The 22,500-nt window shown below is 46.2% G+C and overlaps 1 protein-coding gene across 1 annotated transcript in view; it reads right to left on the bottom strand.

The window, feature by feature from the left end:
* Positions 1 to 22,500, bottom strand: part of LOC147035681 (equilibrative nucleoside transporter 1-like) — a 261,512-nt gene that overhangs the window by 119,496 nt on the left and 119,516 nt on the right. Inside the window, exon 7 of the mRNA XM_085846616.1 lies at positions 14,716 to 14,853. Coding sequence (XP_085702742.1) covers positions 14,716 to 14,853 — 138 coding nt within the window. The remainder of the gene's footprint in view (positions 1 to 14,715; positions 14,854 to 22,500) is intronic.

The raw sequence follows: 22,500 nt of genomic DNA, 5'->3' as shown, positions 1-22,500 counted from the left end.
GATCCAAATCTTGAAAACCTCTACAAAAGACTTCCAGTTCACTCAAGTGAATCAAAATGAACAGAATATGGGAACCGTGCAATGCCTGTTAGTGATCTTCCCATCTAAACTCCTGGCTTGATACAAAGAACCATGGTTTAACTCCCTAACACCATGTGTTTGTTAATTGTTAATATCCTTATAATTAATGTAAAGCTATAGTTACATATATCTACTAATTGTATTTGTCCTGCAACAACATTAATTTAAAGTGATTCCATGAGTAGTTTTTTTTATCTTCTGAGACATTCACACACAGTTCCACCTTCTGAAGAATGTAAAGACAATAGTTTCTGTTGTGCCTTCCTTTTATTTTCCAAGAAGAAAAACTTCTCAGCATGAGTGGAAAATGTCTTTATAAAATCGAGCCGTTAACTGTTGGGGCTTGGAAGCTCGATCCAGATCTGGATTCAGGTCTTCCAAAGCGGAGCATCAAATCGGTTAACATTCTTGAACCAAAGTCATATGAAGGCCCCTTTTGCACATTGTTTCATCAGAAGATGTAATGTGTAGTTGTTTCTTATTTATGAATTCTGGATATTATTCCATATTGTTTAACTCCAAAGGATTTCTTTGCAACTACAATGTGTCCTTCTCTAGATCGGTAATCAAAGCCAACCTTTCTCTGGAATGATTGTATTGCGAACAATAAACATTAATATAACTTTTCACATTGTCTCACCACTGTCACCTACTGTGAAAGGAGTTCCTTCTCACACAGAGAGATGTCCAAAAGACTCTAAAAGCCACACAAAAATGAACATCCTCCAAAAGATGAACACCCAAAAGGCACTCCTATGCTGAACATGGACGAGGGAGGAGGGATGGGGAATTAAGTTTAAGGACACCAAGTGGTGGTTAGGGACACCAAAAACCTTGGATCGAAATGGCAGCAGACAAAATAAAAGGTTGAAATCCATTGTTCACATATAATCTGTTGAAACATGCAATTGATATCCTATTATTGCAATTTCGGCACCACAAAAGAAATGTTAACATTGGAGTGTTGCAACCTCCATCCATCAACCAAGTTTAATTGCACGAAAGCTTTTCACATGCTCAGGGTGAGGTTCTGCACAATTATGATCTAGAACCGGTTCCAACGTCCAGTTGGAATCACCAGCCAGGCAAAAAAGAAAACTCACCAAAATTTATTTTGGATAAACAACCATCAAGGTGGGGGGAAAAAAATCATCTCTTGCAGTCGGATTATTTGGGACATTAGCATTAAACAAGTAAAAAAAAACATAAAATGTCATAGCCCCCATTGTTTTAGTAATTTTGCTGTATGGAGTTAAAGGGAAAGCCCATATTTATGTACGACTAAAATGGCTGCCAGTCGGCCATCTTTAATTAGATCGCAAAATAAGGTGAAGGGCACATGTATGCCATGATGTATCGCGCTTGTGCCATGTTTGAACAAAATCAGATCATAAATGTCTGAGAAATGGTTTGGGGCACATTAAAGTAAGAAAATGGCCAGCAGTCGGCCATCTTGGATCTGATCTTGTAAAAAAAAAAAATGATGTGCATATGTAAGCCATCGTTCTTTACCTGGGAGCCAAGTTTGAACAACATCGGAAAATGCATGTCCGATAAATGGTTGAAAAGTGTTCAACATCAGGGTTTTTTCCAACTAAAATGACTGCCAGTCGGCCATCTTGGATCTGATCAAGAAAAAAAAATGACGTGCTCATGTAAGCCATCATTATTTATCTGTGTGCCAGGTTTGAACAAGCGGACCACAAACAACCCACAACGTGTCGAGAATATTGAGCCCAGAGGACACACCAATCACTCTACCACATACATGCCCCATCACACAATCTTCACCGAGGAGGACTCGCTCCACCCACAATCCTACCCCACCTACAACAAGACCACGCGACATCATATCATATCACATCACACACCAAGGAGGACCAACCCGGATGGACAATGCATGCCCAATAACTTGCCAAGTTTTAATGCACATACGTATTTTACCAGATCATGCATGAAAGAAATGCAGAGGGAGCAGAGAATCTAGCAAGGATAATTCACGTTAACAGCGAGAAAAATAATAATTTTGTTTTCCACTCCGAACATCAGTGTATTCGACAGGACGTGTCGTGTTCGACAGGACGACAGAAGGGGATTAACACAAGGCAGAATTAAGCAGGCCACACACTCAATTGTTTATGGGGCTTTGAAGAAGTTCGCGTGTAACGAACAAAACATTGCCTTGAGACTTGATCGGCTCATGCTCGTTTGTATAAAAACAGGAGCGAGTTTGGTCAAGTTTTATCAATATATATATATATATATATATATATATATATATATATATATATATATATATATATATATATATATATATATATATATATATATATATATATATATATATATTGTTGAGTTGCCGAAATAGGTGACCATTATCGTCAGTAATTCTGTCTGTTTGTTTGGATGTTTGTTCGTTTGTCATCAGCATAATTGGTCGTAAACGTGGGCCGATTTTGACCATACTCGGGTGGTAGGTACATCTTATGACCTAGTGCTTTGGAAATTGTGATGGTTGCTCGGGACGCTTTGGTTCCCTAGCAACAGCAAAAAAACCTTCAAAATCGGTACTGTTCACGCGAAATCAATTCCGAAAGCCATTATCCCACGTAGGCTTATGAAATTTGGCATGCATCATCCACAGGTGATGCTCCACCAAATATATTCCATTTTTGTGATATATAGAATAGTTTACCGGCAGCGCCCCCTACAAATGGGGAATGCCCGAAAATTGAAGGTCCACTAGCGACCAGGTTAGTGCATCGATCCAAATCAAACTTTGCAGGTTCATAGCACGCAATGAGTTCTACAACTTTGCCTCAGGACATATTGACCGATATTGCTTAGGTCAGGGGTCAAAGGTCAATTAGTGCAAAAATCGATAATATGCGAGAGCTGGAGGTGCCTTCGCGCCAAATGCTACTCCTCCTAAGGTTATGGTCAGATGGTCATGAAAATTCACACTAATCATCTGGAATGCGTTGTGCACAAACAAACGAGCCGGATTTTCGATTTATATCTTTGTTCACCCACAGCACCCCCTCGAACTTTGGGGATTTCCGATATCAAACCGCATTTTCGGTACTTTTTATTCAAATTGATACCAAGTAGTTATCAGGAGATGGAACTCGATGAGATATGGTATGCATTATCTTAAGGTGATTCTCTATCCAAAAGTTGACATCCATTTTGTTCTATATCTTATAGTTTCCAAATGGCAACCCTCTCAACTTGGGTGTCCGAGGGCCTTTGAGCATTCCCGCTGAAAATTCAAAGTACACTAGCTCCAAGATGGTTGAACCAAATGAAATGAATCTTTTCATGCTTATAGTCCGTAATGAGTACTACAACTTTGCTCATTTGCATAATTACCTATCTCGACTAGTTCAGGGGGAAAAGGTCAATAAGTGCATTTTTCGGGCGAAATTACCATTTAAGGCACCCTTGCTCCTACACGGATTAACCGATACGAATAAAAGTTCATAGGTACATAGTACTCAATGAGTACTACAACTATGCTTCAGAACATATTGACCTATCTCGGCAAGGTTAGGGGTCAAAGGTCAATGAGTGCATTTTTCGGGCAAAATGACCATTCAAAGCCCCCTTGCTCCGACGCGGGTTAACCGATACGAATTAAAATTCATAGGTACATAGTACTCAATGGGTACTACAACTTTGCTTCAGGACATATTGACCTATCTCAGCTAAGTCAGGGGTCAAAGGTCAATGAGTGCATTGTTCGGGAAAAATGACCATTCAAAGCCCCCTTGCTCATACACGGGTTAACCGATCTGATTGCAATTTCGTAAGTACTTAGTACTACATTAACTCAGATCAGGGGTCAAAGGTCATCGGATGCTCGGCGACCCATGGGCGCCTACCGGCTTGTGTGTGTGTGTGTATATATATATATATATATATATTGTTTCAGATTTCCGCCAGCTGGCGTTCGGACGACCGTTTCTAGCTAATAGCGGCCGCGCTCGCCCACCGACGTACCAATCTCGTCGCAGCTTTCGGAACAACGCCAAAATCCCGCTACGGGTGTGTTTTTAATGCACACCACAGCCGAGTCAACACTCTACCCACGCTACAGGGTCCGATCGCCGAATGGACGATTTACCGAATTAATCGCGCGGGCAGACTACCGAGAGACTGTACCTCAACGGGGCCTGCTTGGAAACGAGCCGCTTAAGCAGCTCGCTCCGTTTTGGGATAACCGAGCGGGGTATTATCGTGAAAGCCCGTTGGATCCGATTCTATTATCAGCTATTAAAAAGCCAGCTATTATTTTGAATGCAATACGGCAGTGCAATTTGAAGGAAAAGGACGCGACGAACGGATTGACATTCACACAAGGACATTTATTTCTAGAACGACACATATGCAATCATGCAGTCATGTATGCAACCAATGAACATATACAATCATGCAGTCATGTATGCAACCAATGCACGTACGGGACAAAACACAAGCAAGAAAAAGAACTACCACCGTCTATTATTATTTATTTACACACATGCACTTAACAGTTCTACTTAAAGACATGGCGCTACAACGTTCATGCAAAACCCCAGAAAAGAAAAGGCCCGGGCTCGTAAGTCTTTAATGTTTCTCAGAGCTTGGGAGACCGAAGGAGCTCCGAGAGGCCGCGCTGGTTACCTGCCGCCTTCCTGGCGACTCGCTGGGTGCTCCTTGGTGTCCCGTCCATACGGCAGCTGGTGTGACCGCGGCGCTGCCCAGGCCTCGTCGAGTGGCCCGATCGATCGGGCCTAGTCGACAACGCCTCAGAGGATCGAACGGGCCTTTGCTCTTTCAGAGTTGATGCTCTCTTAAGAGCCCGTCCGTTCCTCCGCGTCGTTTGGACTGTTCCGGGGCCCGATCACCTCGGACTGTTATGCCGCTGGTTGGCGACTCCTCTCCGGCCTCTTCCCAGCGACCCACAGCTCGGGACGGCACAGCAGGCTGCGCTCCAGGCTCTGCTCTCTCCAGCTCCCGTCTGTCTGCAGACACCATTGCCCACCGCGTCGCCCTGAGCAAATTATCCACTCGCTGCACACTTTTGCCCACCGCATCGCCCCGAGCAAATAGTTCACTCGCTGCAGACACTTTTGCCCACCGCGTCGGCTTAGCGAATCTTTCACTTGCTGCAGGCACTTTTACCTGCCGTGTCACCCTGAGCGAATCCTTGACTCGCTGCATACACTTTTGCCCGCCGCAACACCCTGAGCGAATCGGTCACTCATTGCGGACACTTTTTCCCACCGCATCACCTGAGCAAATCGTTCACTCGCTGGAGACAATTTTGCCTGCCGTGTCGCCCTGAGTGAATTGTTCACTCGCTGCGTCACCCTAAGCGAATTGTTTACTTGCTGTGTCACCCTGAGCGAATTGTTCACTCACTGCGGACACTTTTGCCCACTGCATCTCCTGAGCAAATCGTTCACTCGCTGTGGATACTTTTTCCCGCTGCATCGCCCTGATCGAATGAATTGTTCACTCGCTGCGGATACTTTTGTCCACTGCATCATCCTGAGCAAATCGTTCACCCGCTGCAGACACTTTTGATCACCGTGAGTGAATTGTTTAATCACTGCGGACACTTTTGCCCGCCGCGTCGCCCTGAGCGAATCGATCCCTCGCTGCAGACACTTTTGCCTTCCGCATCGCCCTGATCGACTGAATTATTCACTCGCTGGGGACGCTTTTGCCCGCCGCATCCCCCTGATCGAATGAATTGTACACTCGCTGCAGATGCTTTTGACTGCCACATCACCCTGATCGAATGAATCATTCACTCGCTGCAGACACTTTTGCCCGCAGCATCGCCCTGAGCGAATCGTTCACTTGCTGTGAACTTTTGCTCGCCACATCGCCCTGAGCGAATCGTTCACTCACTGTGGACTCATTTGCCCGCCGCACTGCCCTGAGCGAATCGTTCACTCACTGTGGACACTTTTTCCCGCCGTGTCACCCTGAGTGAAACATTCACTCGCTGTGGACACTTTTGCCCACCGGGTCACCCTGAGCGAATCGTTCACTCGCTGCGGACACTTTTGCCCACCGCGTCACCCTGAGTGAATCATTCACTCGCTGTGGACACTTTTGCCCACCGCGTCATCCTGAGCAAATCGTTCACTCGCTGTGGACACTTTTGCCCACCGCGTCACCCTGAGCGAATCGGTCACTCGCTGCGGACACTTTTGCCTGCCGCACTGCCCTGAGCGAATCGTTCACTCACTGTGGACACTTTTTCCCACCGTGTTGCCCTGAGCGAATCGATCCTTCGCTGCAGACACTTTTGCCTTCCACATCGCCCTGATCGACTGAATTGTTCACTCGCTGGGGACGCTTTTGCCTGCCGCATCACCCTGATCGAAAGAATCATTCACTCGCTGCGGACACTTTTGCCTGCCGCATCGCTCTGAGTGAATCGTTCACTCGCAGCGGACACTTTTGCCCGCCGCATCGCCCTGAGCGAATTATTCATTTGCTGCAGACACTTTTTCCCACAGTGTCGCCCTGAGTGAATGTTTCACTCGCTGCGGACACTTTTGCCCGCCGCATTGCTGCAGACACTTTTGCCCACCACGTCACCTTGAGTGAATAAATTGTTCACTCGCTGCGGATACTTTTTCCCGCCGCATCGCCCTGAGCAAATCGTTCAGTCGATGCGGACACTTTTGCCTGCCGCGTCGCCCTGAGCAAATTGTTCACCCGCTGCAGGCACTTATGACGGCCGCATCGCCGTGAGCGAATCATTCAGTCACTGCGGACACTTTTGCCTGCCGCTTCACCCTGAGCGAATTGTTCACTCGCTGCGAACACTTTTGCCCGCAGCATCGCCCTGAGCGAATCATTCACTCGCTGTGAACACTTTTGCCCGCCGCATCGCCCTGAGCGAATCGTTCACTCGCTGTGGACTCATTTGCCCGCCGCACTGCCCTGAGCGAATCGTTCACTCCCTGTGAACACTTTTTCCTGCCGCGTCACCATGAGCGAATCATTCACTCACTGCGGACAATTTTGCCCACCGCGTCACCCTGAGCGATTCCTTCACTCGCTGCAGATACTTTTGCCCACCGCGTTGCCCTGAAGGAATTGCTCACTTGCTGCATTTCCCTGAGCGAATCGTTCACTCGCTCCGTCGCCCAAAGCGAATCATTTACTCACCGCGTCGCCCTGAGCGAATCAGTCACTCGCTGCGGACACTTTTGCCCGCCGCGTTGCCCTGAAGGAATTGTTCACTTGCTGCATTGCCCTGAGCGAATCGTTTACTCGCTACGTCGCCCTTTGCGAATCATTTACTCACTACGTCGCTCTTAGCGAATCAGTCACTCGCTGCGGACACTTTTGCCCACCGCGTCACCCTGAGCAAATCGTTCACTCACTGCGGACACTTTTGCCCGCCGCGTCGCCCTGAGCGAATAGTTCACTCGCTGCGGACACTTTTGCCTGCCGCATCGCCCCAAGCGAGTGATTCGTGTTGCGCCACCCTGAATCATCCAGTGTTGATATTCTCTTCCTTCCTCCTCTTATTTTTCCCTGAAATCTTTCCTCCATAGTATCTCTTACTCATCAATATCCTCTTCAGACGTGCCCTGCCCAATTCCGAATTATGTTCTTCAAATTTCTTTGTTCATTCACTGGACTCAACATTTCATCACTATCCCGCACACGTGAAGCAAAAAGCTAGGTTCAGCAATTGTTCCACTTCTGTCTGTCCTGTCCGTCCATACATCCACAAATGTCAGTTTATGATCGAGGAACAAATTAACTGAAATTGAATGTTGTATTTTGAACATGAATCAGAACATGAATGGAAAAACGAACGTGCAGTTTTGCATACTTTGGCTCAGCATGTGTCGCAATCTCACATGTGCAGAGAGGAGCGAGATAATTGTTTTACTATGTCTGCTTGTCAGGCAGTCAAACAAAATTGAAAATCATTCCAAACAGGAAACTTCCTGTTTTTAAGGGCATCAAAAAGGACTCAAACAACAGGCACGAAGAAGTAATGTGATGTGTTTGATCGGGTGGTGTAATGGCCACTGCATCAATGGCGGCAAATTTCCAGAATTTTTTTTTTATGACCTTGATAATTTTTATTCAATTTCAATTAAATGATATACTTAAACACTGTAGAACACAAATCACCTTCGAATTCCAAAAAAATCTATCGTTTCACAGAACTTGGACATGTTATATTGTTGTGGGCCGGGTTTCTGTGGAAATAAACGACCACGAGGTGGAGCAGTGGAGTCGACTCCCACCGAACACCCGGAATTTAGGTCGTGACTCTCGGACAACTCCGAAAAGTCACGGGTAACTTAGAGGACGGTGGTCGCCAATATTTCGACGGCGTGAGGAAGGGTCCACTTGTCTAATTCCAATTTACCTAAGTACCCACGCTGTCTAACTACCGGGGAAACCACACCCTCGGCCGACTTTGTCCGAATCGAGTCGCTATCACCGACTCAGATCCGGCGTAACCGAGCGGAAGTTACCAAAGCCACGCCGGACCAAATGACAACTTAACGGCCCGAACGGCCTTACTATTTCTCAATACGCACCTCGCTTGGCCAATGAAGGAAAGCACAGAAAACGAGCTGGTGCAGTTAACAGGGGTTTATTTATAACAATAATCTGGGAGGGGGAGCACAAAAAGAGCAGAATTATCACGTATAAAAGAAATGAAAACCATGTACAATGAAAAACACTTGACAATTTCGACTTTTACAGATGGGCGCCAAACTCACACACACACACACACACACACACACACACACACACACACGCACACGCACACGCACACACACGGACACACGCACACACACACGCACACACAAAAATGCTGGCCGCGGCCTGTATTTGCACCTGCCCATCTCGTGCGGTCTGCTTGAACTTGTCCGGTGGCGGGACTCGAACCCACCACCAACAACGCAGCACCAAGCAAAAGGGACCAATTGCAGCGCCACAGATGCCAGCCAGCACGGGCACGGACCAGATGAGAACACCAGCAGGCAAGATGAGGCTTCCTCTCTTTGCTTCGGCGAGGCGAACCTTTCTTGCTTCGAGGAGGCGAACCTTTCTTGCTTCGACGAGGGGAACCCTCTTGCTTGCTTCGATGAGGCGAACCTTTCTTGATTTGACGAGGCGAACCCTCTTGCTTGCTTCGATGAGGCGAACCTTGCTTGCTTTTGACGAGGTGAACCTTTCTTCTCCACGGCTCGCCACATCCTCTTATCCTCCCCCTCCCCCGCGGGTCAAGGGCACCGCTCTGAGGGACTCGCCTCCGGATTGGACGAGGGGTTGTTGGACGACTCGTGGCCGCCCTTCATTGGTCAGGCCGAACACTCCATCTGGCTGGGTGGAGCCGCCCGAGATGGTCAGCCCCCCTGATTGGCTGGGGCGCACGTGCGATGCTCGCCCTTCACTCATTGGCTGAAGGAAATGCTCTATGCCCCTCCTTGGAGCGGAGCCTCGATCCGAAGCGATGGAGGCTCCGCCAACGCCCTCAGCCAAAAACACGTGGGCAATGGCGACCAGGTTGAGTGCGGGACGGTGTTGCTGTTGCTGTTGTTGTTGATGTAAAAAACCTAACTAAAAAAAAAATAACTCAGCGCACACACAAAATTCCCATTGGACATTGGGGATGGATTCTAACTATACACATACTTATCGAAATAACTGAGCTACGGGGACTCTGGCTGTTTGTGTGCACAAGGTTTCCAAATCCGTAATACTACCCCTCCCCATTTTACAGACTCGTCCCGAGTCGTGAAATTTTCGTGTGGCATGAATGTGTAAGTTTTTCCCCACAAGTACGTTTTACCTACGGATCCCTGAGTGTGACATTTTTATACGTGTCCCAAAAATAAACAACCTTGTGCGCGAAATAACTAAACTACCAGACTCACTCGGACAACTTAACTAAATTGCCGGCGCAAAGACAAACACACAGGTGGGTTAAGAACTTATTTACATTTTCTAATATTTACACTAACCATGGCCCAGGACCTGTTATCTGTGGGAAAAGAGGCACAGTAATGTCAATCATTTTGTGTGGGTGAGTGCACAGCAGCTTGAAGGTCAGATGTCTTCAGGGCCTACTCAAAAGGTCCCCTTTTTTTGTCTCACTGAACCTTTTTTTTTTTTCCTTTCTTCCTTCATACCTCAGCTGCTGGAGGCAACTCACCCGAACACGGCAGGCCACGCGCTGTCCCACAGGCCATTTGTACTGCCTTTTTTCAAGAAGGAGGGAGCTGGGCTGCTCAATGCAGTCCCTGGCACATGTGAATGGAATGGACAGGATGCAAAAACACAAAATGGATGATGGATGCAAACGATGCACAGGCTGCACAATGCAGTCCTCGTGGTGTGGCTGCCTGCAGGGCAGTCCTTGCAAAACACTGAAAATGGTCCTGCCACACATGGTTGAGATGGTGACATGGGGGCAATGCAACAAGGGCAAAGCAGGCATGGGGTCAAGGCAAGGCAGGCAAGTGAAGGCATGGCAAACGCGGACCAGGAGGTGTAGCACAAACAGGCCGGCATATGTAGCTGGCCGGCCTCTGGTCTAGTCCGTGAGGTTCTGTGGAGGGAGTGCGGTGGTGCCGGCCGCTCTGAAAACTGGCTCGGACCTACACTACTGTCTCCCCCCCCCCCAACCTATCGCCTTTGCCTGTCTCTGTGCATACCCACTCACTTAGTTTTCAACAAGAAAACAAAATGTAGCCCCCTTTCATTCATTTTTTTTGTTTTTTGTTGTTTTTTTTCTTTATAATTGCTGGTCCCTAACCCTGCTACTGTCCTTGTCCGGCTAACATATCCTGTCCACCGACTCCCAACCCCTAAGATCCTTTTTGGAGGGGAATAAGGAAGAGACAAGTGTCCTACCTTGAGGCCCAACAAAGCCTCAGAACAACCTCCTCATAATTCAGCAATCCTTCCCAAGGTGGGCCCAGCGGCCTACGGAGAGCGATGGGATACATTTCCTATCTATCCTTGCATCTATTAAACTTTAAACTATCTCAGGGGCTTTTCAAAACGCCTGTCTCTTTAAACTATTTGTTCTGGAGACCATGATTCCCTTCGCCTGTGTTGGTGTCCATTATTAATTTGGACCCTGGCAAAAAAATTCTCTCGTGCTCTTGCACAATTTCGTGGCTGGGCAGTGTGGCTCAACTGGCAGGGACTTCCGTCTGCCAAACTCAAACTACGGCACCCCCGGGCCCTGAGGCTGTCTCCGAACCTACCTACTCCCGATTAACGCGGGGAGTGCCCTTCCCGGCTACTCACCCGTATATGCCCACGTGGCATCTCGGTGCTACGGGTCCAGTTTCCGACGGGCCACCCGTGCCCTGTACACTATCCCGGTCCCTTGGACCCATGGCCTACTATGGCCGACTAGTCCGGTGCCCGGGGTGCCCTCTACTCAATACTCTCCTTTCCACAACCATGCTCCCAGCTGGTCAATGGACTCCTGCACCCTTCAAAAAGGTTTTGAGCCTTCTTCCCACACCAACAACAAAACGACCTCCTTTTGGTAAATTTATCTAACCCTCTAACTAGCATTACACTGACCCCGGGTTTCCTTGGGTGGGATTCACTCCTCCGCCCAATCATTCATTCGCACCATGCATTACACATTCACTCCATTCATACACTCGAGCCCGCTGTCCCACATTCACTCATTGTACACATTCTTTTTTCTTCCATTTCTCACATCACACTCCAACAACTATGTCCCCCTAACTAGCTCATGCCCCTCATCATCCATTACACTAGTGCACATACCATTTAACTCTATCGCTAAGCTACATCCCCACTACACATTCCATGTCGGTCCGTGTCTCCCAAATCCATTTCTAAATCTAAACTAAATTCCCACTAACTTGTTCCACGGGCCCCATGGAGGACGGCTCATGCCCCCATGAGGCTGGTCTAACGCTCACCCTTCCCACTAACTTGTGCTCCTATGCCCAAGCAGGATGTTTACCGCATCCTGGCCGGGGCTGTGTACTTGGAGCGAGGCTTTTATTTTTTTCTTGCATGATCAGGTCGGCGGTCTGCGACTCGCTCATTCGTCCCTTCCGTCGGACGATACCTGGGGCCTTGTCATCGCCCTGCGCATCGCAACAAGCGCTCGCCTTCGAGGGATTCCCCACGTGAGACAACATGCACTGTTTGCCCATAACTCGTGCCGTGAGGTCCCCAGTGACGTCACCCGCGCACCGAACCTGCATGGTTTCCAGTGCAGGCCAGCCCAAGCGTATCATAACGGGAACCTGCTCCGCACGTTCCACGAACAGAACACGCGGCGCGCAGCATGGGGAGCTTCACACACATGCCCGCATGCGGACCCATCCGTTCCAAATTCACACAACATTCGCCACCATTTTTGCCGTCCACGTGGCTGGCTTGTATCCAACGTGGAGCGTTCTCGCGCCGGATTGTGATCGCGCAGACACGCGCGTGCGGGCCGTGCGTGAAACGTGCCATGGGCCTCGTACGCGCTGTCGCGCGAACCCGGCGCGGTTGCCAAATTAACCCTTTGCGGCCTTCCGGGCTCGCCATTCAAGTCTCCCGTCTGGATCGGTCCATCGTCCATTTCCACGCACGCACTCATGCATGCCATGACACTCACACCATTCGCACACCTTGAAACGCACTCCGGGACAATCAGATCGGGGGTGGGAGTCCACACAAGGGATCCCAAAGCCTCTACTCCCCCCAAACTCCGCATGGACCCGTTCGTACCATGCACCCGCTCGACCTCGCACGGCTCGACCGGACTCACTTGGTCACAATCCACTTTGAGGGAGCATACCGTCTTCCTCTGTTCCTGAGGGAGGTTAACCTGATGCTCGAACTGGGTCCCGATACATCCCACCAGCTCAACCCCATTGTCCCTTCTTATCTCTACTTGTGTGTGTTCCTGTTCAGTTTCATGCAATCCGTCCCCCTCTTTTGATTTCTGCGTCTCAGTCACCTCGTTTATTATTTCCGTTCATTCCTGGCTTTTCATCTCTTTTATTTTCTGCGCTTCCGTCACCTCCTTTACTTTTTCCGTCGTCCCCTCATGTCTCACCCTACATGTTTCCCCTTTAATTATCGTGTCGTCGCTCGTAACCCCAACCTCACCCGTCGCCATTGCGGACCGAACATATTGCGCACTCCTGGTTGGTTTGGTCGCTCCGCCACGTGGTGCCGCCATTTTCCAATCCATTGTCCGCATCTCCTCTCTCCATGCCTGCATATCCTCTCTTCATGCTTGCATGCTTGCATCCATTTTGTTTTGTAAATCCTGCGTATTTCTTTGCACATTTGCATTCATTTCTTACGCTACTTGCGCATTTGCGTCCATCTTTCGCATCAACGCCTCCAACATCTGTCTCATGTCAAATGACCCTGAGGAAGCCGATCCGTCATGATGGTGTGCGGAACTAGCAGAAAATGGGGGGGGGACTTTGACGGGGGAGGGAGTGTCATATCCCGCCCCTGCCACTCCTAATACCCCTTCTGGGTTTGGCTGCGGGAAAAGTTCTTGCGTGGGGGTTTCGTCCTGGGCCATCGGTTCCTCGAAAGTCTAAACCTACCTCTAAACCCACCTGCTCCAGCTCATTTTGGCCCACCATGGTGCGTATTTAAGAACAATTTAAGGGGAAGGATTCTAACTATACACATACTTCTCGAAATAACTGAACTACGGGGACTCTGGCTGTTTGAGTGCACAAGGTTTCCAAATCCGTAACAATTTGATAAGGTGGTGTGTCAGACTGCATCAATGTTATTAACCTCCTGAATGTTTTTTATCCTACCTTTTAAAATCATTATTTTATTTAAATTGAATTATACACTACACTACATGTGGTAAGGTGTTCTATGAACTCTCTCGTTACCTCTGCCATCGAAGACTATGTTTTCACCTCTTTCTGTCTGTCTGTTTCTTTGTGTGTGTACAGGATATTTCAAAAAGTTGTGGATGGATTCGGATGAAAGTTTGTGGACAGGGTGCTTGTGTGACAAGGACGAACTGATTAGATTTTGGTGGAGATCCAAATCCGGATCAGACGACTCGAGGTTTTTACGTGATTCTTCACCATTGAGAGAAAGGGCTCAAAAACGATATATAGCACGATATTTCAAAAAATGTATTGGGCTGGATATGTTCTCGTGGATCAGGCATTACGGTGCAGAGGTATGCGCTCTACCGAGTGCCCTTCCAGTTTGTTCCTTTTTCTGTCCAGTTTATCTTTTCCATTCTCCTTCAAACACATTTCAATGCTATTTAATAAGTTGGTCTCCTCTTTCCATAAAGTTCAAATCTCACATCCTTAAAAAACAACACTCCAAATAAAGATCTTTACAAGTCACTTCCTATGTTGTTTATTCAGTTTTCCAGTTCACAACTGTCTCTTCAAACTATATGACATCTTTCCCAATGCTATCCTTGTTCTTATTTCTTTGTTGCACCTTCCATCTGTAGATATTATGCTTCCTAAATACTTGAATGCTTGTACCTGGTTTTGTTATTTTAGTTCTTTGAATATGTAAATAATTATTGGTGATCAAATCACAAAAGCAAAACACCAAATAGATGTTTCAATACAATGTTTTCTTTCTTACGCATAAGCAGAGTGATGATCTTGGATAAAGCAGCAAATATTCCTGCCATTCCTTGGCCACTCAGTAATGGCACAGTGTACTCTTGGGGAAACACCCCCACAATAGAAGTCAAACTGCTCCTCAGCACAGCAGCAAATGCTGCAAAGGAAATGGTGCAAAAAAAAAAAAAACGGATTACTAGTGTAAAGGATGGAGGATGAAGAGATGTGTGAGGAAGCCTTTTGGCACATCATGCCTGCAATTTATGCACATCCCTTTACCTAACCTTGAAGTTTACATATTTACCGAATATTGATGTATTAATGCCATTTTTACAACGAGCCGAGTACCCCCCTATGGGCGATCTTGTTCCAAGCATGTTGCATGTTCTTCTGACACATACAGTACCGATATTTGGGTGGTGTCGGTAGGCAACTGACAGCACTGTGTCGGCAAAAGAAACATGAAGTTATGTGCATGAAGCAAAAATATACCCACTGCTTAAATCAGGCCCATGCAAAGCTGGTAATAGGCCCAGGCCAGATGGGAAATGTAGGCCCCATTTCAAACTGCTCATTAAGTATTTTTGTAAGCAGTACTAAATACGTATGACTAACACTTTCCAAATGCCGTGCAATTGGTTTTACACAGTCAATTCTCGCTGACCACATTGTCTTTGACATTTTATGCAGTGAGACAGGAAGGTGTTCTTTCAGTATCTCCCACCGCTGGGGACTTGAACGGAAGACATTGAACATTTTCTGTATGGTAGGCCCATGCCAAATGGCCCACCTGACCTGCCACCCCCCCCCCCATTGTTCTGCTTACAATTCAAAACACCTCACTGCACTGGAAAACGTGGGGGCAGGAATACTGTTCTGTAAATGGTGGAGGCTTGCAATATCCTCCCCCACCGAAAGGCGGCACTAAATGATACACATTTACATGGAGAATTTGCGTCCACCACTATCCCCCCCCGCCACCCTATTTCTTCGACACCCCCCCAAGACCACAGCAAAGATATAAACACCCCTCACAGCAAAGATATAAACACCCCTATACATTAATAGTAAGTCTGGAAGGAATCAGCCCACAACTGTAGGAGGAGCAGCGTGACAAACAAACAAACAAACACACAAACACCGGTCTGTGAATTATAGTAAGGATAAGGAATGAAAGGGGAGAAGTGATTGCTAAAAGTAGATAAAGATTGAATGATAAATTCACATTGTTTTAACAAACGGGAACAGCAACAATGCAGGCATGGCAGGCTGAAAGGCCTTCTCATATGCCAAAGTTCCCTGTATTGCCCAGTATTTGTGTGATGTTGTTAAGAACAGGAAGAAATTGAGAGGGGAGGACAGAGTTGGGGGTGAGGGTGCATGGAGTTGGAAGAAGGAGATTGAGACATAAAGAAGGGGGAAGGGTGGGAGGGGTAGACTTGGGGTTGGAAGGTGGATTGAGTACTTGGGGTTTGGGGCAGTTCAGGACTTGAAGAAGAAAAGGGGGAAGGAATGACAGAGTTGGCTGGGGGGAGGGAGGACAGAGAGGGGACAGAGTTGGGATTGAGGGGTTTGAGGTTTTGAAGAAAGGGGGAGGGGAGCACAGAGTTTGGGTGTGGTGGGTGGGGGGTTAAGCACATGGGTGTGTGTGTGTGTGTGTCAGGGGGGGAGGGGTGGTTATGGACCTGAAGTCACATTTTACATTATTGCAGAAGTTCCGGGGGTCTGTTGGGTATTTTGGTCCCCTAGGTATTTGGGGTTCTCGAGGTGTTTTGGGTCTTCATGGTCTTTTAGGTCCACGGGGTCTTTGGAATGCCCTGGTTATTTTGGGTCTTTAGGGACTTTTGTGTCTTCTCAGTCTTTCTGGTTTTTGGGGTCTTATTACCTCTGCCACCGAAGGTGAAGGAGGTTATGTTTTCACCCCCCCACTCTCTCTGTTTGTCTGTCTATATGTCTGTTTGTCTGTGTACAGGATATCTCAAAAATATACCCATCAGAGATGGGGAATCCCCCGCCATTGAAATAAATGTTGACGCCCAGCCAGCTGGACAGATGGATGGACGGACGGATGACCCGGGTGACAACAATATCCCCCTTCCGCCACGCGGTGGGGGATAAAAATGGTTGAGATCGGTTCAGCCATTTTTGTGGTACCTGGGAACAGACAGACGGATGGATGGTGAATTATAGTAAGATTACCTTGATATAAAACTAGATGGTATTCATAGAATACATACCCCTCACATTCTTAAGAAGGACATGGTGGAAGCAAACTCTTCTCTTTGTTATTTCTAGGCATGAGGCTTTTTAAGCTCTAAGGAGGGCAGTGTCATCCAAGAAATATGCACTATATCAAATGGTCATGTAACATGTGGTAAAGTTTCAATTTCCTCTGTTGAACAGTTTTCGATGTACCCTCTTAACAAAATGAAGACAAGTATATACATGGCCAATTGCTTAACCCCGCTTTGCGGTTCATGCGTGTAGGGTTTGAAAAAAAAAATCTCTCGTAGGCGACACTTGGAAGAGCAGAATAAAGTTGAACGGCACTCAGTAGAGCACATACCTCTGCCAGGGTGAACAGTTTATGTTTTGTTTCACACTGATATGTTGGATCTGAATCAAACTTGAGTTGGCTTGTTCTCTTCACCGAACCAACTCAAATAAACAAAGTTTTGTCATAACTCGTCCACAACTTTTTGAGACGTCATGATATACATCTATAGTTTTTAACACCATCTCTCAATTTTAGTAATTAGGCCTGTGTTCACATTTTGACCTCAAAATAATTTGTGGTTGAATTCAGTGACCTGATATGAAAATCCTCTTCAAATATCGAGTCAATCATATAAAAATTGACAATTTTAGAAATTAGACTTATGTTGACCTTTTGGCAAATGTTGACCGCACAAATAGTTAGTGGTTGAATTAAGTGACATGGTGTGCGAATCCTGCTCCAATTTGAAGTCAATCGGATAAAAATTGAGGATTTCAGAAATTTAGCCCATGTTGACCTTTTTACTGATGTTGACCTCAAAAATAATTGGTGGTTAAATTCATTGAGGTGATATTAAAATTGACAATTTAAAAAATTGGCCCCTGTTTACCTTTCGGGCAATGTTGATCTCAAAATTAATTGGTGGTTGAATTCAGTGAGCTCATATGCAAATCCTCTTCAAATTTCTAGTCAATGGCATGAAAATTGAGGATTTTAGAAAATTAGCATATGTTGACCTCAAGAGTGACCGCGATATCACATGGTCATGCAGCATGTGGTAAAGTTTCAATTTTATATGCTGACGATGTATGCTCTTAACAAAACACAGACACGTACGACATGCATACATACGCCACCAATTGCTTAACCCCTCGTTTCGCTTTGTGAGCGCAGAGTAATGACAAATATTGGCACATATATGTGGTGTAATACACTGTGTGGTCGACTTTGTGTGTCAATGTCCTTCAGCTTACTGCTGTTTGCACTACCTTCTGTGGTTTGATATTCTTCACAGCAACATTCCCTTTGAGGTCAAAATTTCTCTTTTGGTTCCTGAATGCCTCCATCTTGGCAATTCAAAGTTTTGTGCGGTTGTTGTTCCAGTTCTGCAGATTCTGTCTTAAGTCTGATCTTGAATTGGGGAATGACATGGACATGACATGGGTAATGCGATAACAGCTTGAATTATCACAGAAGAAGTAGAAGATGAAACAAAGATGAACTAGTTAGGGGCTAAGTGGCAGTTAATACTCCAAGATTACTTGGTTATCAAATGACAAGGAAAACAGGCAGCCATTGAAGGCTGGTGTGTGTGTGTGTGTGTGTGTGTGTGTGTGTGTGTGTGTGTGTGTGTGTGTGTGTGTGTGTGTGTGTGTGTGTGTGTGTGTGTGTGTGTGTGTGTGTGTGTGCATGTGCATGGTGGGGAGCACATGTGCTGGAGAAGGTAGGAGAGCAGGCACATTCATTAAGACGCAGAAGGAGGGGGATCTCGATCGGGCCATGAAGTCTGAGCGAGACAGAGCCGTGCAGTACAGCTCACATGCTTTTAGAAAACACCCACACTGTCTCAGCTTCCCACCCTCAGGGCATCAATTTATGAGGGTTTTGGAAAATTGGACATGGCTGAATTGGCTATCAATGTGATGACTTGTAGTATTGTTGTGGGCCGGGTCTCAGAGGCGAGCACGACCGCTAGGTGGAGCAGTAGAGTCATCTCCACCGAACACCCGGAATTTCGGTCGTGGCCCTCGGATAAGTCCGAAAGGCAAGGGTCCCTTACAGGACCAAGAATCGCCAATAATTCAACCGCGTGGGGTGGGGTTAATTGCCAACCTTCAATATACCTAATAACCCACACGGCAAAGCTACCAGGGAATTCACACCCTCGACAGACCTCGAGCGTGCCGAGCCATTACCGTGCCGGAACCGTGTGTAACCCGAGCGGATGGTTACCAATGACCGTCGGTCCAAATGAACAATTTACTGCCTCGCTATTTCTCAACACGCACCGTGCTAAGCCAATAAAAGAAACAAGCTGGTAGGCGGCCATGGGTCGCCGAGCATCCGATGACCTTTGACCCCTGATCTGAGTTAATCTAGTACTAAAGCCTAAGTCACATTTGCTCTACGGCTAGGATATGGCGGCCGTACCCCCCCCACCCCCCGAATTGACAGAAACGTGCGGCGGCCGCAGAGTTTCTGAGGTGGCCTCAGGGTGGCCCTACACCATATGGCTATCTTTTACAGGCCGTAGGGGTCTCCGTGGAATTATAGCACGGAGTTATAACTTTTTTCATTTCTATGTTGGCCATAGCAATTCGAAAAGCCAAGCTGTGATGTAGATGTGTTCCACGTCGACCTACGTAGGACGTACAGTCGGTTTGCGTTATTCGTGCGGCTGCCGTAGGCTCTTATCAATGAAAAATGAATTTTGCCAACCCCCCAAAAATTACGGCGGCCGCACTATTTCCACGGTCGCCGTAGGGTAGTCCTAAGGCATCCCTGTGTTCAACGTACGGTGGCCTTGCGGTCTGTGTGACTACCTGCGGGCAACGCAGGGTCGACGCATGGTTCCCCTACGCCCGCCGTGCGTCATACATACGGCCTCCGTGGCAGTCTGCGTCGACCGTGCGCTACTGCTAGAGATCGGAGTATAGGTGTTTGCCTACACTCCGAACTGGTATATTCAGTTATATATATTATAGTTATAGTATATTCAGTTATATATACTGGTATATTCTGAACTGTTATATATTTATTTCAGTAAAAAAAGAACTGGTATATATACCCACTCGTCACCATCGGTCTGGCCGCACGTTCGCCTTAGGGCCCCCCCCCCCTGCAGTTGCCTTGCGGGCACCTTGCGTCTGCCTTCAAAATTATATGGCCGCAGCAGGGACGCCCTAAGGTCACCGTGCGACACCAAATCAAAGACCGTACGGCACCCCCACGTTTTCGGTCTCCACAATTTATAAATACGCCGTGCGGCTCCCCGAAGAAAAAAACATGTGACTGCTACATTGTGTGACCGTGGAAATACTGCGGCGGCCCTATAATTGCTAGTGGCCATAGATTGTGTCGACCCTACGGCCGCTGTGCCAAATGTGACTTAGGCCTAAGTACTTACGAAATTGCAATCGAATCGGTTAACCCGTATATGAGCAAGGGGGCTTTGAATGGTCATTTTGCCCGAACAATGCACTCATGACCTTTGACCCCAGACTTAGCCGAGATAGGTCAATATGTCCTGAAGCAAAGTTGCAGTACCCATTGAGTACTATGAACCTATGAACTTTCATTCGTATCGGTTAATCCGTGTAGGAGCAAGGGTGCCTTGATGGTAATTTTGCCCGAAAAATGCACTTATTGACCTTTGACCCCTGACCGACTCGAGATAGGTCATTATGCAAATTAGCAAAGTTGCAGTACTCATTACGGTCTATAAGCATGAAAAGATTCATTCGATTCAGTTCAACCGTCTTGGAGCTAGTGTACTTTGAATTTTCAGCGGGAATGCTCAAAGGCCCTCGGACAGCCAAGTTGAGAGGATTGCCATTTGGAAACTACAAGATATAGAACAAAATGGATGTCAAATACCAGATAGAGAATCACCTTAAATTATGCATACCAAATCTCATCGAGTTCCATCCCCTGATAACTACTCGGTATCAATTTGAATGAAAAGTACCGAAAATGCGGTTTGAAATTGGAAATCCCCAAAGTTCAAGGGGGTGCTGTGGGTGAACAAAGATATAAATCGAAAATAAGGCCCGATTGTTTGTGCAAAATGCATTCCAGATGATTAGTGTGAATCTTCATGATCATCTGACCATAACCCTAGGAGGAGTAGCATTTGGCGCGAAGGAACCTCCAGCTCTCGCGTATTATCGATTTTTGCAGTAATTGACCTTTGACCCCTGACGTAAGCAATATCGGTCAATATGTCCTGAGGCAAAGTTGCAGCACGCATTGCATGCTATGAACCTGCAAAGTTTCATTCGGATCGATGCACTCACCTGGTCGCTAGAGGACCTTCAATTTTCGGCAATTTTCAGGCATACCCCATTTGTAGGGGGCGCTGCAGGTAAACTATTCCATATATCACAAAAAAAACAGAATATATTTGGTGGAGCATCACATGTAGATGATGCATGCCAAATTTAATAAGCCTACGTGGGACAATGGCTTTCTGAATTGATTTCGCGTGAACGTTACCGATTTTGAAGGTTTTTCGGCTGTTGCAAGGGAACCAAAGCGTCCCAAGCAACCATCACAATTTCCAAAGCACTAGGTCATAAGATGTACCAACCACCCGAGTTTTGTCAAAATCGGCCCACGTTTACTCCCAATTATCCTGATGACAAACGAACAAACATCCAAACAAACAGACAGAATTACTGACAATAAGGGTCATCTATTTCGGCGACCCAAAAATAAATGACAGGGAACGAGCTGGGACATTCAACAATAGGGAAATTTATTTTAATAATAATCGGGGCGGGAAGCACATCAGGGCAGAGTTATCCGAATATCAGGCAGGCAATATACAGTGAGCAAAAGCACTTAACAATGGTACTTAAAGCCTGTATCTCACTGGGCTGCGACAGCTCGCGACGAGTTGGAGACACCAAGTTGTGATAAAACAGCGATAATTTTCACTTGGAATCACACTGTATTTATACTAAAACACATTTGCGTACGTCTCACGAATATCGCACGAATATCGCACGAATGTCCCACGAACTCCCGGCGAAATTTGGGTTGAACTTCGCCTGGAGTTCGCATACATGTCACACGACATTCGCGCGACGTTCAGGTGATAAAACTGAGATTTTTTTGGAACATGCAACTGTTGCGCGACGGTCACACGACGGTCGTGCAACCATCGCGCAAATGTCGTGCAACAGTCGCACGACAACTGTGAGTGACAATTGAGAAATCGGGACTATATATATATATATATATATATGTATATATATATATATATATATATATATGTATATATGTATATATATATATATATATATATGTATATATATATATATATATATATATATATATATATATATATATATATATATATATATATATATATATATATATATATATATATATATATATATATATATATATATATATATATATATATATGTATATATATATATATATATATATATATATATATATATATATATATATATATATATATATATATATATATATATATATATATATATATATATATATATATATATATATATATATATGTATATATATATATATATATATATATATATATATATATAT

This window comes from Eptatretus burgeri, chromosome 1 (assembly GCF_056783735.1).
Source record: "Eptatretus burgeri isolate ZD-2024b chromosome 1, Ebu_testis_v1, whole genome shotgun sequence".
Lineage (NCBI taxonomy): Eukaryota > Metazoa > Chordata > Myxini > Myxiniformes > Myxinidae > Eptatretus > Eptatretus burgeri.
Note: the sequence above shows the minus strand (reverse complement) of the source record. Positions and strands in the feature narration are given on the sequence as shown.